General features: G+C 37.7%; 1 protein-coding gene across 2 annotated transcripts in view; it reads right to left on the bottom strand.

The window, feature by feature from the left end:
• The window catches only part of LRP2 (LDL receptor related protein 2), a 114,851-nt gene extending 100,206 nt beyond the window's left edge, over positions 1-14,645 (bottom strand). For both annotated transcript variants that reach the window (XM_032692907.1, XM_032692908.1), the window contains exon 1: positions 14,399-14,645. In XM_032692907.1, the coding sequence (XP_032548798.1) occupies positions 14,399-14,492 (94 nt within the window). In that variant the 5' untranslated portion in view covers positions 14,493-14,645. The remainder of the gene's footprint in view (positions 1-14,398) is intronic.
• Between the last annotated feature and the right edge of the window lie 592 nt (positions 14,646-15,237).

The raw sequence follows: 15,237 nt of genomic DNA, 5'->3' as shown, positions 1-15,237 counted from the left end.
ATTTAGTCATTAGTAATTTTTTTGAAGGTTTTCCTTTTCATAAGAGTTTTTGTGGGGCTTTTTTTATGGTAAGACAGCTCATTAATCAGTCAGATATTGATAAAAATTAATACTAATGACCTAATTTACATGGAAATTCAGATTTACTCTGACAAATGCTGATAAAACCAGACACTTCTTTTAGGCAAACAGAATGCTGTTAGCAAGATTGCTGGAGGAAATAACCACCGAGTTTTAAAAACAAGCAATAAATAATCAGTCTTCACTGTCATGCTTAAAATTTGCTAATAGAAAGATTTTGAGTGATTTTTGAAAGTTTGAATTTCAGAAATGATTGAATTTTTGGTGTTGCTCTACTATTACCATAATTCTCACTGTCATTAAAGCATTAGTAAAATACAGGCTAAATTGCATGGCAGACCTTAGGAATGACACCAGAATATATATAAAGAATCTCTGGGCATTAACAAAATAATTTGGAAAGGTAAGATCTGTTTCAACTGCTCAATATTCAGGAAGGACACCAAGGCTATAACAAATATATGAGATAATATTTAATATAAGCCAGTCTAATACTGAAAAATGCAAATCAGAGATCAGAACCATCACTGCAAAAATATAGCCCAAAGCCTTATTTCTAAACTTCTTCCTACACTTACTACCTTTGGGCCTTATGTTAACTGTGTCATTAGACTTTCCATTGTTCTCTGTGTCTGGGATTCTCTGTAAGAGATTCTGAGTGGATGTTTAAGATTCAGGAGTTGCTCAGGTAAAACAAGGTCTTACATTACTGGCTCTGGGAAAGCTGCTTGAACAAGATTATGTCAGGTAATCATTTTCCACTGGAATAAGCAACATGACCTGCGATTTTGCCAGAGCAAAGATTGAACAAAACGCAAAACTAAACAAAACGTTTATTAAAAGTAAATGCATCTTTTACCAAAGGAAATAATGCAATACAAGCACTATTCACCTTCTGTTCTGCAACAATTGCTGCCTGCATATGAATGAAGTATCCTATGGTAAACCACTGCCTAAGACAAACCCCACTGCCATTAGAGGATGACAGTCAACCTTTACAACACTAATGAATGTTACTCAATGTCACGGGGAACTGAAAGTCATAGGGAACTCAAGCAGAAGAGAGAGAGGTTAATAGCTTCATACATCTCACAGCACAATGCTCTAACCCATAGGGCTACAGTCTTCAATAGGAAGGCAGTCCACCACACCCTCTCAACCTTCACTGGGCTTCATTTGTGCCAATGTTTCTGTAGAAATATTTAGTTTGAGAATTAAATGTTAAATTCAATCATCTTGTATCAAAACCAGAATGTTATGTTTGACTTACAGTAGAAGCCAATACAGCCTTACTCTTTGCTACTCTGCATTACTTTAGATTCCTTACAGTTCCTTCCTGAACAGTTCTAGTCCTTTCTATTCTTTTCACACGTTTTCTACCTGCCCATTCAACCTTGAAGTCCCTCACACTTTTAACTCTGACTACAAATCTTTTGAATTACATTTGTCATCCACAGATTAAGGGTCATGACTGTTCATTCTGACTCCACAGAATAGGCCAAACCCCCTCATTCGTTCTCCCTTCCTTGTACTCACAATATCTTTGAGAACTGCTAACACTTCTTTAACAGTTAAGCTGAATGAAGGATTTAAAGTAATGAGGAATGTATTAAGCCCAGGGTAGATTGTACCACTCTCAAACTGTCCACTCAAAAATCAAACTTACACTGCTGCAATTACTTTACACTTTTAGGAATCAACTCCCTCAACAGATTTTTTTTTTTTTAATTTAAAAGAGTAATGTTCTTCAAGGCAATATCTTTTCAACTGAACAGTTCCACTTTTAATAAATCTTCAGGTTTTCAACAAGTAAATGCAAACATACTGGGCATTACAAACCTTCTCCACACGAACTCACAAAAAGAAAAGTAAGTGAGAAAAATAAGTGACAAGCTCTCTTTTCTCCCTTCCTGTCTTCCAGCTAAGGTATTCTCTGCTCCCATTTGCCCCCAAACAGAGCAGCCCATTCCAATGGCCTTGCAGGTAAAAGAATCCTGGAGAATCACCCTCCATACACTTCGATATCATATTTTTTGCCTCGCTTAATTACGTGCCAAACAGCACAAGTGTTTGGAATGCTCAGGGAGGGGAAGCTGAACCTCTGTAAATTCCATCTCTGTTCCCCCACACTAATGGAGGAAAGAAACAAAACCCATAGTTTAGGAAAAACCTTTAGCTTATTATTGTAATATATCCCTATGATACTGAAAAGCAGTATCCGCTAGAAATTACAATAGGCAAGTGACAAAATTATTTTAAAATATAAGAAAAAATCAGTCTGATAAAATTATGCTAAATTTCATATACCTTGAACAATATTTAACCTTCAATCTTTCTACACTCTTCAAACTTCATTAACTTTCATACACACTGTTCCAATTTACAAAAAACCGACCACATAAGCATTTATAGCTATTACAGAAAGTAGAAGATTTATCTGCAGTCTTCAGACCTCGCAACAAATAACAAAATGTCTTTTTGTATCTATGTCTCTAAACATCTATGTCTATGTACCTAGTCTCTAAACTAGGTTATATCAGACAAATAATTTTAACTGACAATACCAACAAAAAGACAGTACAAATGTGTGTCTGCACCCACTTCACACGGCTGCAAGATCTTAGTATACAGATCAACAGGCAGACAGGGGACTAGTCAAGGGACAATCTATAGCAGAATACCTGCAGTGCCAGAGAGACAGAAACACAGTGTTAATAGGGAAGTGTAGGATTTATTTTACTGAATTGTCATCCAATTGCATATAACGAGATTATTATTAGTAAATAATACAGCTGCTCAAGAACTCTTTGTGCCTTGTGCTGTACAATGATGTAACAAAAAGAAGGGTCATACCCAGACAGTTTGCAGCATAAAGACAACAGACTCGAACTCACCTGGGTGCCCCAATGCCAAGAGGCCAAGTGGCCCTGTTCTTCCCCTCACCAACATATAGTCATATTCTGTTGTCCCTCTGTTAGCACTCCAGAAAGGCACCATACATGAGAGGCACACTCTGTTAGAGTGTGTATTAGACAGTACAAGAAACAAGGCACATTTCAGATTATTTGGGGGTGGGAGTCGTGGGGCAGTGGTGGAAATGATAAAGGACAGAACTTGAAACAACAGATCTGGTTCTTCACTGACACTAGCTAGACTTAGTTTTGAGTAAACCACATTCTGTGTTCAGCAGAATGACAGGTATCAGAAGCTGTAATAAATGGATTCTACTCTGATAGGCAAGATCCAATACCTACATTTTAAATTACTGATTTATAATAAAAAGCACCTTAAAATTCAAGACCAAAAGTGAAAATACTGTCTTTCAATATGGACTTAGAAATACCACATTTCATTGAAGCATCAGCAGATTTATATGGTTTCCCTTTACTTGCCAAGCAGTAAAAAACCCAGCAAAATCTACATTATAGTCTATGCTTTGTGTCTGTATGTGGTACATGCAGACACTTGTCGATTAAAGCCATCGTTAAAACTAAAGCATCAATCTCATTTTAGTAATGCTCACATGCAAAATCTTTCACAAAAATACTTTAAATTAGTGTACTTTATGTTAAACTATTTGTTTTCAGATAATACAGTTATAAAAGGACTAAAGATTACTTTCTGCTAATGCCTCAACATTAATCCAAGAATTAAAGAAATTCAGGATTTAACCTACTGAAACTAAGCAGGAAAGCTTTCCTGCAAAATAAAAAGAGTCAAGTCTCTTGCAGACAACAAGTTCAAAGGAATGACACTGTAAATGCCTCCTAGCAACGTTAAAGATATTCATAATCCTCACACTCTCTACCTTACTTCAGCTTTATTAACTGAAAAAGCAACAACTGCAAACAGCCTGATAAAAAATAGAAACAGTTTATTAATTATTTTTTAACAAATCTACTCAATTTTATTTTTTTAAAGCATAAGCCTGAACTAATAATAAAGAAAAATGCTCCTAATTTTTTGATAAACTACATATGGACCTCTTAAGGAAAAAAAATCTCAGTTTTAATTTTTTTTCTTAAAACTCTGGTACTCAGAAGAAAATAAGCAAGGTTTCTACATTATCACTTTAAACCCCATCATTCTGTAAAAAGTAAAAAAAAGTTAAGATATTTAATATTTTAAAATTATTCATACTGACCCTAAAAGTAAAAAAAAAACTTCTTAAATTTAAAACCATGAGAGTTTATTTATCATACATGCCTCACAAACAGAACATATCCATACTATGTATCTTTTACATCCTACAGTACTATAAGCAAATCAATAAAAATTGGTCCTTTATAATCTTGCTTCAACTCACACACTTTTTCAAAGTAAAAATAAACTATTACTATCTTCTTAGTCCTAGAACAAGGCAAGAATGAGAAATATTCCCTTTAAGCAAGGGCTAATTCTAATAGACAGGAGGTGATACTCCTTTCTACTGATAAAGTAAATATTCCTTATACAGAACAGACCAAGTTCCTTCTTCCATTTAAGGTCACTGTCAACATTTCTTGTACTTCAGTGATAAACTGAGGATCAGCCATTAATTTTGTTGGACACTTTCTTTAATCTCAACTTTATATAAGTATTTTCCAGGATGAGACTAATAAAACCTATTTGTACTCCTTTCTTAGAGAATTTAGTAAAGGCATTATCTGTATGGCCAAATTCAAGAGAACCAGTACCTCCAGTAGCTTTCTCAATACAGAAATGTATTTCAGACACATTACATGTAAAGAACATGTTCTGCACTAAATTGGATAACCTCAACTAGTGTCTTGGCATTAGGTGTCTTAATCCACACAAATCAGTTGTGATTGTGTTAGCTGCACAAGTGGAGCAAGCCCTGTGAACTCCAGGGAAGCATACACTGTAGGAGCTCTCCCTAAATCTCAGAAGCTTCTTTTTCATGAACGGCACACTAAATATGCAAAAATCTGTTCTAATGACCAAATGACATAAAAAGGAAGAAGAACAAGCAAACACAGTAGAATAAAGACACCCTCAGTTACTCACAGAAGGAAGCATCCCAAGCATTTTCATAAGAATGAATCTTACTAATGCCCCCAAGGCTGCTGTAGAATAACAATTGGGTAACAAAGGAGGGGGGGAATATGACCAAACAAGGAAAATCTTCAAGACAAGGAAGTATTTACAACTACAGTGTGTGGAAATAGAAAAAAAAGTGCTGTAAACAACTAAAAGAGAACATGTACAGTACATATCACTAAGAAAGTCCAACAGATGCAGACAAACTTCTCAGGAAGTTCTACTCATTTGAGAGCTGTACTGGTTTTTAAGTAAATTTTCCAACTAGTGTGCTGTTTTTTTCTCAAAATTAGACCCCATGCTGAGATGATGACCTGCATTCAATTCAGTCATGCACTCCTGAAATCTGATGAGTCATTGCAGCAGAAAAGAATTTGCCTCAGTAAGAGCCTTCCAATGCAGTTTATGACAGTGAAATTGTGTAGTTTTTTTGATTTCTTTGATTTTCTCATTGCTAGAATGAAAATTGCTATGCAACATATAGCACTGCACCAATCATAAGCCTTACTATAATATTATATCACAAGTTAGTCAATGAAAAAATGAAACCTGTCATGCAAAAAATAAACCACCTTCCCTTACAGATAATAAAACACAGTAAGCACATAAAATGAAAGCTATTTCTGTCTTCCCACCACAGAACACATATCCACAACAAAATTCTTCACCAACATACTAGTAGGATTCCAGATTTAAAAAAAGAGACAATTTAAGTTATGTTCCCAAAGCTTTACAGGGCAGTAGTCATCATTTTGCACTTCAAAAATTGCGACTCTACTTGTTGCAAGCTAAAAATGTGAGAACATTTTCAAAAAAGCAGAACTGATGTTTCAGTATAGTAAACAGATTAACTACATACTGTAAGCATCTAGTGTGCCTAGATAGACATTCTAATGCTGCTTACTACTGCCCATGACATTGGGAACTACATATATTTCTTTGGATATGTTGTCACTTCACATTTCTCCCTTATACAGTAGTGAGACTGTTTCAGCTCGCAGCTAAGGGCTGATCACTCCTTATCAAGCTTCCTGAAAAGCAAATTCCACATGCTAAGGCAGGCCTGAGTAAATGAACAATCACAGAATCACAGAATGGTTTGGGTTGGAAGGGACATTAAAGATCATCTAGTTCCAAACTCCCTGTCAAGATCACCTGAACTGAAACAACACTGTTGTCCAATATGCTCACACAAAATGCAGCTTTATCTTAATGGACCTGAAAATGAACAGTAATAACTAAATCATCCTTTGCCTATTTCATTTCTAAGCGTAGTATATTTTCTTTACAGTTTTCTATTTAAAATAACTTTAAAAATCCTTTTACACAAATAGTAATATTAATGAATGTGTCACATTAAATGACAACATCCTTTAATTCATCAAAGGAGGACCAGATACAAGAAATACCATCTCCCACTGAAACATTACTCTTCCCGTCAACACCAATGGAAGCATTTTAGTTAGATCTTCTCTAACCATCCAAACTCTCTGTCAGATTTACTCATCCATTTGGATTTTTAAGGATGCTTGATTCTGCTGTTACTTTCTTTCATTGGTGGCTGCTAGGCATAATATTTTAAGTAATTGCCTTCATTATATAGCTAGCTACGCTAAGCAGCATTCCAGGCAAAGAGGTGAATAGTAGGGAAGAACTGCTCTAGCTTGTGTAGTTCCATAAGCCTACACTTGCCACATCCCTGGAAACACAAGCACATAAAACTACTGCACACTGTCTACTGCCCATTATGTCCTTACATTCAGAAGGAAGCACATAAAACAACAGGAAAGGCATACATTGTCTCCCAAGTATGGCAGTGGTAGTGCAAAACTACAAATAACATTGCTCAGAGAACTGCAGGCATTTGCCTGCAGGCCTGCAGCCTTGAAATTGTAATCCCTTCCTCATAGCAATAGTTTTCTATCAGTCTTTCACAACTCCGGCTAGAAGATTGCAACCATGCCTGTTATACTGCTGGCCAGAGAGTCAGTGTCTCCATACAGAATGCTCAATGACAAGATTTTTCATCTAGCAGGGTGGTAATTTGGGTCTCTCTCTCTCCCTCTACTGCCTTATGAAATTTCTTAGGATTTAAGTCTCCTATTAGAAAAAGTTAAATAGGCCAAGTTTAAAAGTATTGCACTCAGTTTCAGCAAGGCTTTAAAGTGTGTTCTGTGGCTGACTTCATACAGAAAATTAAAAACTGCAAAGGTAATACAAACAGCTCAAATATTCTTATGGAAGATACCACAGACTTTGTCACTCATTTCAGACATAAACTCGAGCTTGTTTCTTTCATATGAAATGGTTTTAAAACCACTAGGCCTTGCAGTAGTAAAAGTTATTTTTAACACAGCTAGAAGGCCAACAAAAAGTGCAGCAGCATTCCATGTGCTTGGTTCGTCCAGTTCATTTATTGCATTGCAGGTTGAGAACAGCCCTACACTCCTGCTCAAAAGTGAACATGTGAGCAGTCCCACTCAAGCCAAGCCATCTGTTTACACTAGACAACTTTATGAAAGGGTTTCTGCCAGCGCTAACACTTGTTCACTACAGCCCTGATGGACCACTCTTGATACCAGCATGCCAGCCAAGCATTGCCTTTTTAAGTTTTTAGCAGTAGCAGTAGGCAGTGGTTGCATGGCCAGCAGAGACAATTCACTGACTTATCACAGGAGAATCCAGTGTCTCTTTCTCTCCCTCTTTCCAACACCTCTCTTTCTTTCACTTGCACTCCCCTTCTTACTCTTTCTTTTCCGAAGTCCAGTAACTACCCCCCCCCCACTACTACCTGCATGCTGCTCAAAATCACTAAGCCACCAGGAAATCACCTAATTCCCTAGGTCTGGTTTAGTTTTCCCTCAGGTTTCTAAGTGAAAGCACCTCAGAGAAGGTCTGATGAGCAGTGGCACGCTAGCACAAAGCACACACCAACAACTCTAGGCTGGCAGTAACATGGGCATGGGATATTGGAGAAGAAGGGAAGGATAGTGGGGCATCCACTGAACTGTTCACTTGACTCATCACTTCTCAGAACCATGCCCTGAGATGGCAAAGTATGACAAGGGCTTGATCAGATCTAAATGGGGTCTCCCACTGGTGTTGAATGATAGGAACTTTACGTAGTAAATTTTGCCCCTGTTCTTTGGGACATATCTGAGGAGAATTATTGATATATGTCTCTACTCCAGTTCTGCAGGTCTTATACTTCCTCAAAATAAACTAAACTTTATACGGCATATTTATCTGAGTTGATAAATGTGCACCATGGTTTTTAAAGATAAAAACCATTACCTAGATCCTAAATACATCAATGAATGTATCAGTTCCTGGGACATCTTGTGGACTATGCCTTTTTTTTTTTTTTAAAGAGATGCCACAGAAGACAACGAAACCCCCAATCTTCTTGCTCCACAAAAGAATGACCTTGTAATCCCCAGCAAAGGGAGTCCCAGTTGGAATGGACCCCCACTCTCTGACTCAACTCAGCAGGTGTAGTATCATGACCTGCTTGTGCAAGAAAATAATTGGGTTGACACATGTGCTGTAAACAGTGCCCTTTTGCTGAAGATCTGACTTCTTGATTGTAAAACAAAGGCAATTTATTCATGTTAAAAATATAAAATAAACAGGTCACAGAAGTAGGACAATTTCAGTCAACTTTTATATGTCATTTCATTAATCCAAACCAAAACTTGTAACAGTGATCCTTGATCTCTAATCCACTTTAAGCATGCAAAACAAAGAAAACATTAAAAGCCTTGAAACCAACAGTAAAAGCTTAAGGAATCCACTACAGGCTATCCATTCCATTAGGCATTTCTATGCATACTAATGAAACTCCATTGTCTTAAACTGTTCTAAAAGTGCACTGAGATATGGAAGCAAAACTGGTTAATAAAATTAACATTATCATAATAAGTGGACTTCAAAATTGATCTAAAACAATACCAAGCTATTAAAAGAGATGTTTAGTCTTCCTGAATCCTATTTTCTGTCTTAGACCAGTACAACTCAGGGTAGTTTCTTTTAAATTAAAGGAGTCACACTGGGTTGATTCAAAAGAAAACTTATTATTCCTTCATCTAGAAACAGCTCAAGTACCTTTAAGAATAATGTGTTGTCATGAAATTATATAAAGAAGCACATTAAATAATTTCAAAAGCATCTTTGTGCTTTATCTGCCACATTCAGCATAAGCTCCTAGACAGAAACTGGCAAATTATCTGATTATCATCACTGATTAGCCGCAGTGGAATAAAAACATCCACTTCTCTTTAAATAGAAGTCAACCTGTCAATCATTAATTAGAAGGGACCTTTAGTGTCAACAATGACAACTTCTAGAAAGTGTAATTTCTGTTGAAGCATCCAAAGTCCTATATGGTTCCAGTATGTTTTAAGAAGAGCTCTGAAAAGGAGAGACAACTCCAGCTTAAAAAAGTGATAGTACAATATGATTCAAGCTACATATTTGTCTATCTGAAAAGTTATCACAACCTCTCAGATCTAAATTAAGTATTGTAGGAAGACTAAACAGATTTTGTTCCAATATTCAAAGATAAATTGTACTTCCTCTACAATGTGCCTGCTTACAGCTCAATTAAAAATAAGAGTATTCAGATTTTTTAAAAAATATATATTGACAGAAAAACCTCCAGGTTCAGTGCTAAAGAATGAGAAGTTAAAAAAACCCAAATACCACTAGACTTTGATCTGGCAATAATCTAAGAGTGTAAGAAGGTATATGGAAGGGAAAGGCTCCAAATAGTATGACTGATTTCATGTCAATCCAGGAAGCCCAAAAGGAAAAGAATTAAAAGGCTTTAATGAAATTGCATTCTACCTTTCCCCCAAATGAATCTTTGCTCATTTCCTGCAAAACACATGGCAAGTAAATCTGGATTAAAGTAGGATTTCATTGCTCAAATTTCCAATCAGCTCAATATATGAAAGAAGGTTTTGATTTGTCTTACAGGCAAATAGAAACATCGCACACATCATACATTTATCTTAGTTAAAATCTCCTTAGATGCTCTTCTATTTGCCTTCACTCCTGTAAGCTTAATTATTTACTGTAATCCTAGCATTTGGCATAGAACCTAAATCTAACCAGGTGTCATCCAATTACTGCTTTCAATTTTTAACTAAAATTCTGTGGTTTGCTCCACTCTTTGCTTTAGCTGATTACTTTGCAAATACCTGATATGCTTCACTGAATAGAATACAGAAAAAGGGTAAATTATTAAGAAAATTCAAGAGATGTACTACAAGTGGGTATTCATTAAAAGGAACCAAAAAAAAAAACCCCAAACCTGTTAGTGCACAGAAATACTCATGAATTAAATGCGAGAAGACTATAATGTGTTTCACTGATAGGTACTTTTAAACTGTCAGACCTCAAGAAATAACCAGTTTAAAACCAGGTAGATGGACACTCAGTGGGATTTTTGCTCTTGATTTTGTGTGAGAACATCTCCAAGACAAACCAAGAAAATTGCACTAGTGCAGGATTATGAACACTGCAGCCCACAGGTCATGCACAATACCCTTTCAATTGCATGATTGCATTGCAATATTCGTTTTTCTTGCCATCCTTTCTCCCTGCTCATTATTTCCAAATCTTCAGTCTCCAAGGAAAGTCTCACTCGAGGTCTTCAAACACTAGGTCTTGGCAGGGGTGGAATCTAACAGACAGGCTTCTCTGTCATTTAAACGTGCTCAGTGCTGTAGTATGAATGCTGACTGTGGCCTGTCGCCTACAGCAACGTCACTCTACATCACCCTACAGACAAACTAAACAGATTTGAGTGAAGACAATGCCTAAAAACCACTGAATTATTAATTTGGAAATTAAACTACTACAATGCCTGATGGAAAAGTATGTTTCTCCATGCCATTCTAGAAAGAGCTGCTGTACGTCTTCTCTACTCGAGTCTTATCATACCTATTTCCTTTCTGGCCTGTCCCACTTCGTGCAAATGTTCATGGTGATCTCTGAGATATCACATCATATACATTCATTCTTAGAATAGCCTTCATTCTCAGACTAACAGAGACCTTATAATGGTAACAATTTTACTCATATTGACCTGGGATGCATTTAGCTGATGATTTATCATTGCGGAGATTTAGGATGCAAATCAAATTCGGTACACTAACTTTCATGTTACAACAACGTTTCTGGACAAATCACATTTTGCCAGGATGCATACAGAACAGCTAATTTCCTAAAATAAAGAAAACAAACAAACAAACAAACAAACCCACCCCAAGAAAAATCAATAACAGAAACCTTTTAAAAAATCATAAACTATGAGTTATTGAAAAGAGAAGCAAAAAATAAGCACTAGAAGTCAACAGACCTGTGATCTTCTGGCCTCTTAACAGAGAATGTACAATTCAAAAAAATTTCCATATATGTAGTGAGAAAGACCGTTAATAGAAATGCTTGCATTTCCAATTGCATTTCCCAGAATTCGAAAGCTTCCATGATTATGATTATGATTATGAGCAAGGAAATACACAGCATGGCTAAGCAATCATTGATCTCATATAATTCAAAGTAAAGTGAATTTATCACCTACGATTCTATACATAAGCATGCTAAAGAAATAAAAAGATTCTCAGAAGTATCCACCAGAAAGAGAGGAGATGCAAACAGAAATGTAAAGATTGTAAACTACACAATACAGTGGAATCCTGGCCTTTACATAGCAATTTGGTATTTTGCAATAAATTGCAGCAAAGCCAGAATTTCAGTGTAAGTACATGCAAGTCTGGAAAAGATGATGCTGCCGCTGTTTGTAACTTGCACTAATTTAACAGAATTTGTGACAAAATTAACACCAATGTCCTTTATTAAATAATTAATATGATTTTAATACTAATACATTTATTTTCTGGAGGATTTACATCATCTCAGTGAAAGTAGGTAATCAGGACCTGAGGGACACCAAAAAGCAATGAACGAAATTTAAGTATTCTGAATTATACAGGTTACAGAAATACTAACTATATTAAATTTGTGAAGAATGTTATTCGTACTTTGTGTCTAGAAAGAAAGCTTCTTTTTATAAAGAAAAGCATATTTCTATTAATTAGATATTATTTTTATATTAATTGTTTTATAAAGAAATAACAGTACCTCTGATGGTCAACCATTAACAAAAAAAATTCACTCACGGGTACTAAATCCTCACCAAAAAAAAGTACAGCAGGCCTTCCACGTTAGACAAGGTAAGCCCAGTAACAGATACTATGTAGAATATTGCATGAGTATATAGATCTAGTATGCTTTGTAGTAACATTAAAGAACTCATGGTTCAAATGTGAAGTTGCCCTAATGATCTCATTTGCTCTCTGCAAAAGTGCTGACCTACAACATCCATCCATTGTCTCTAATTTATGACTGAGTGTGAAGCACTTTGATATTCCTCAAAACAAACATTAACCATAGTCCCATGATGCTCCTGCTTGACACTACCCTCACTTAACCAGTTTTTGAGATTCCAGAAGCAACTTTTTCTGAGAACAATTACCCCACAGGCAATAAGACTTATAAAGGTTGCAGAACCACTCTGTACTCCTAGCAATAATGAGAAGCAGCATTTTTTTCAGTTTATAAGCTGTATGTTCAATTCCAGTAAAATCAGAATTAGGTAAATCAAGGAAAAGCACTATCATTTACACTGCTTCATTCAACAGTTATTCTACTGTGAAGGCAGGGGGAAGGGACGGGGGAACAGGGAGACATCATAAAAGTAAAAAAATTCTGTACTTCCACTACCTATGGATACTAGTTCAAATCTTCTCTCTGCTTATTCTGTCATGTCATTTACCAGCCACGTCCTGAACAATCACAAGCAACTGTACAGCAAAGAAATAAAGTTTTAACCTACACTGCAGCTTCCATTCTATCCAATGTAAAACAGTGCATAGGATTAACTCTGCCCAGTGTGACCTCCTTGGCCAGAGCTTTTGCAGGTCTCCTGCTGCACATTAGCTATCTCTTATTTCCCTGCTCAGAAGTGGGAGCTGCTAGCAGCAGTTGCAGTATAATTACTTGGTTGATTCTGTCTAAGGAGCTTAAACTAAGAGTTGAGCAAGGAAAGCAGATTAACAATTTGAACACACACGTAATACACAGAGACACAGAGAACCAGCAGGACTGCAGGTCAATACACGAGGTGGAGGAAATGCACTTCAGCCACTCTTGCTCCAACAAGACAGGCTTGATTGGCACTGCAAGGCAATTAAACTGCGGGAAGAAGGGGAAGGCAGGAAGATGGGCTGCAGTCACAGGCCGGAGAGAGGACTTGGGGACACGGCTACTCCATCCCTAGCAGCCAGATTAGTACCAGAGGAGCAGCACTCAGCCTGCTCTGCCCGTCACATGCTCCTCGATGTCGCCTAGCAACAGTAAAGCCCAGAGAAAAAGTTCTCCCTCTCTCAACTTCAAATCTGCGTCTGAGACCGACTGAGGGGCTTATTGTGCTCCAGACTAAGCATCTGTTTCTTTCTTATAGCCTTCTGTAAATGACTGCATATACCACACGTACACAAGCGTGTCCATGCATAACCCGCCCCCCACCCCAGCCCAACCTGTCTACGTGCAAGTGCCGCAGCCTGTGCACTCATCAAAAACAACTCTAGGTACAACTTTAGTGGTCACCAAACCAGCTCTTGGAATGCAGGTGAACTCTGCTCTGCAAAATCACCCATACTCCAGTAGCAAGAAGGGCACAAAGATCACAAGGAAAAAATGCAAAAAGTCTGGGGTGGGTGGTTTTTTTGCCTCATCCACAGCCTGTAAGCAGTACTCGCTACAGGAAAAATTGCCCACTTCCATCTCTGGAAAACTGCGAGTTTATACAGTGGAGTTGTAATGTCTGAGTTGCCCCTCCAAATTTAGCCACATTTGTGTGTTGCTGCCTTGTACAATCAGAAAAAAAAAAAAAGTTTGTACAAACCAGAAAAACAATCACCATCCTGGGATAATTTAAAACCAAGATAAAGTGAAGGTAAAGAGCCGGTGGCGTTTGTGGTATTCTTAAGGCGCTACTTCTTTTTCCACAACAGAAACCGACTCCGTCAAATGACTCCTGGAAAGAGCCAACTGTCTTCCCTAGCTATTAGAAAGAACTCCTTGAGTCAGCGCCCGTTAACCCTCTACTTTCAGGCACTCTTTTTTTTTTTTTCTCATAGAAGTCCCCGGAGAGGGATGTGCTCCTTGCAGTGCAAGTCCCATTCCGGAGAGTCTGGAGCATAGCGCTTACCTTGGCAACTGCCCCGCATTATGCATGCAGTGAATAATATAAGCAGTTTGCAAGCAGTTGCTGCTCTTCCATCCATCCGATGGTGAGGTCCCATCTGGGCTGGGATGCTCCAGCTTCCTCAGAAGCTGGCTCCTCGACTCCGGGGTCGGGGTGTGATCTGCACAGCAGCAACACAAGGAGCCTGGTGTCTTTTTCTTATCCCGCTAGTTCCAGGAGAAAGGCGTGTTCGCCTGTTGAGACATCGCGTTTTCTATAAACTCCCACCCTCCAGACATTGGATAAAGCTCTTTATACCCGGCGGCCCCGGAACTAGCATGAGGGAATCAGGCACTGCTCCAGGCCCTGCAGCCACAGGCTGCCTCTGCCCCTCCTTCCACACTTTGCAGGATAGGCAAGATGCTTCCAAGTCCCTGCACTTTGCAGACTTTGTATCAGAGTCCATTGGTGCTACACTGTGTTTTGAGTACTCAAGTAGTTTGAGTAGATCGGGGAATTGCAGACGGCAAGTTAAATATGTCCCAGGTTTTAGCGTCCCAAAGGCATGCTCCAAACAAGAAAAGTAGTTTTGATAACTCTGAAAAACATCACATCTACTCATCAATGCAGGGGTAAAGCTAACAATTTAGTACTCCTCACATAAATACTGCGAGAGGAAAACTGTAGGGATGAAACTTACTTCTGCACTTTCTTAGCTGATGAAATCAGTTTGGTAAAGTGCTTTGGCTGTGAATTCTTAAGATATCAGCTGGAGACACCCTACTCAAGTTTGAAGTCTCCAACAGTGTGTGCAGCACACATGAAATGTCTGCCTGGGTTTTACTGCTGCCATTTCAGGAACC

The sequence above is a fragment of the Chiroxiphia lanceolata genome, chromosome 7 (assembly GCF_009829145.1).
Source record: "Chiroxiphia lanceolata isolate bChiLan1 chromosome 7, bChiLan1.pri, whole genome shotgun sequence".
Taxonomy (NCBI): domain Eukaryota; kingdom Metazoa; phylum Chordata; class Aves; order Passeriformes; family Pipridae; genus Chiroxiphia; species Chiroxiphia lanceolata.
The sequence above is the reverse complement of the archived record's forward strand: the minus strand, read 5'-3'. Positions and strand labels throughout refer to the sequence as shown.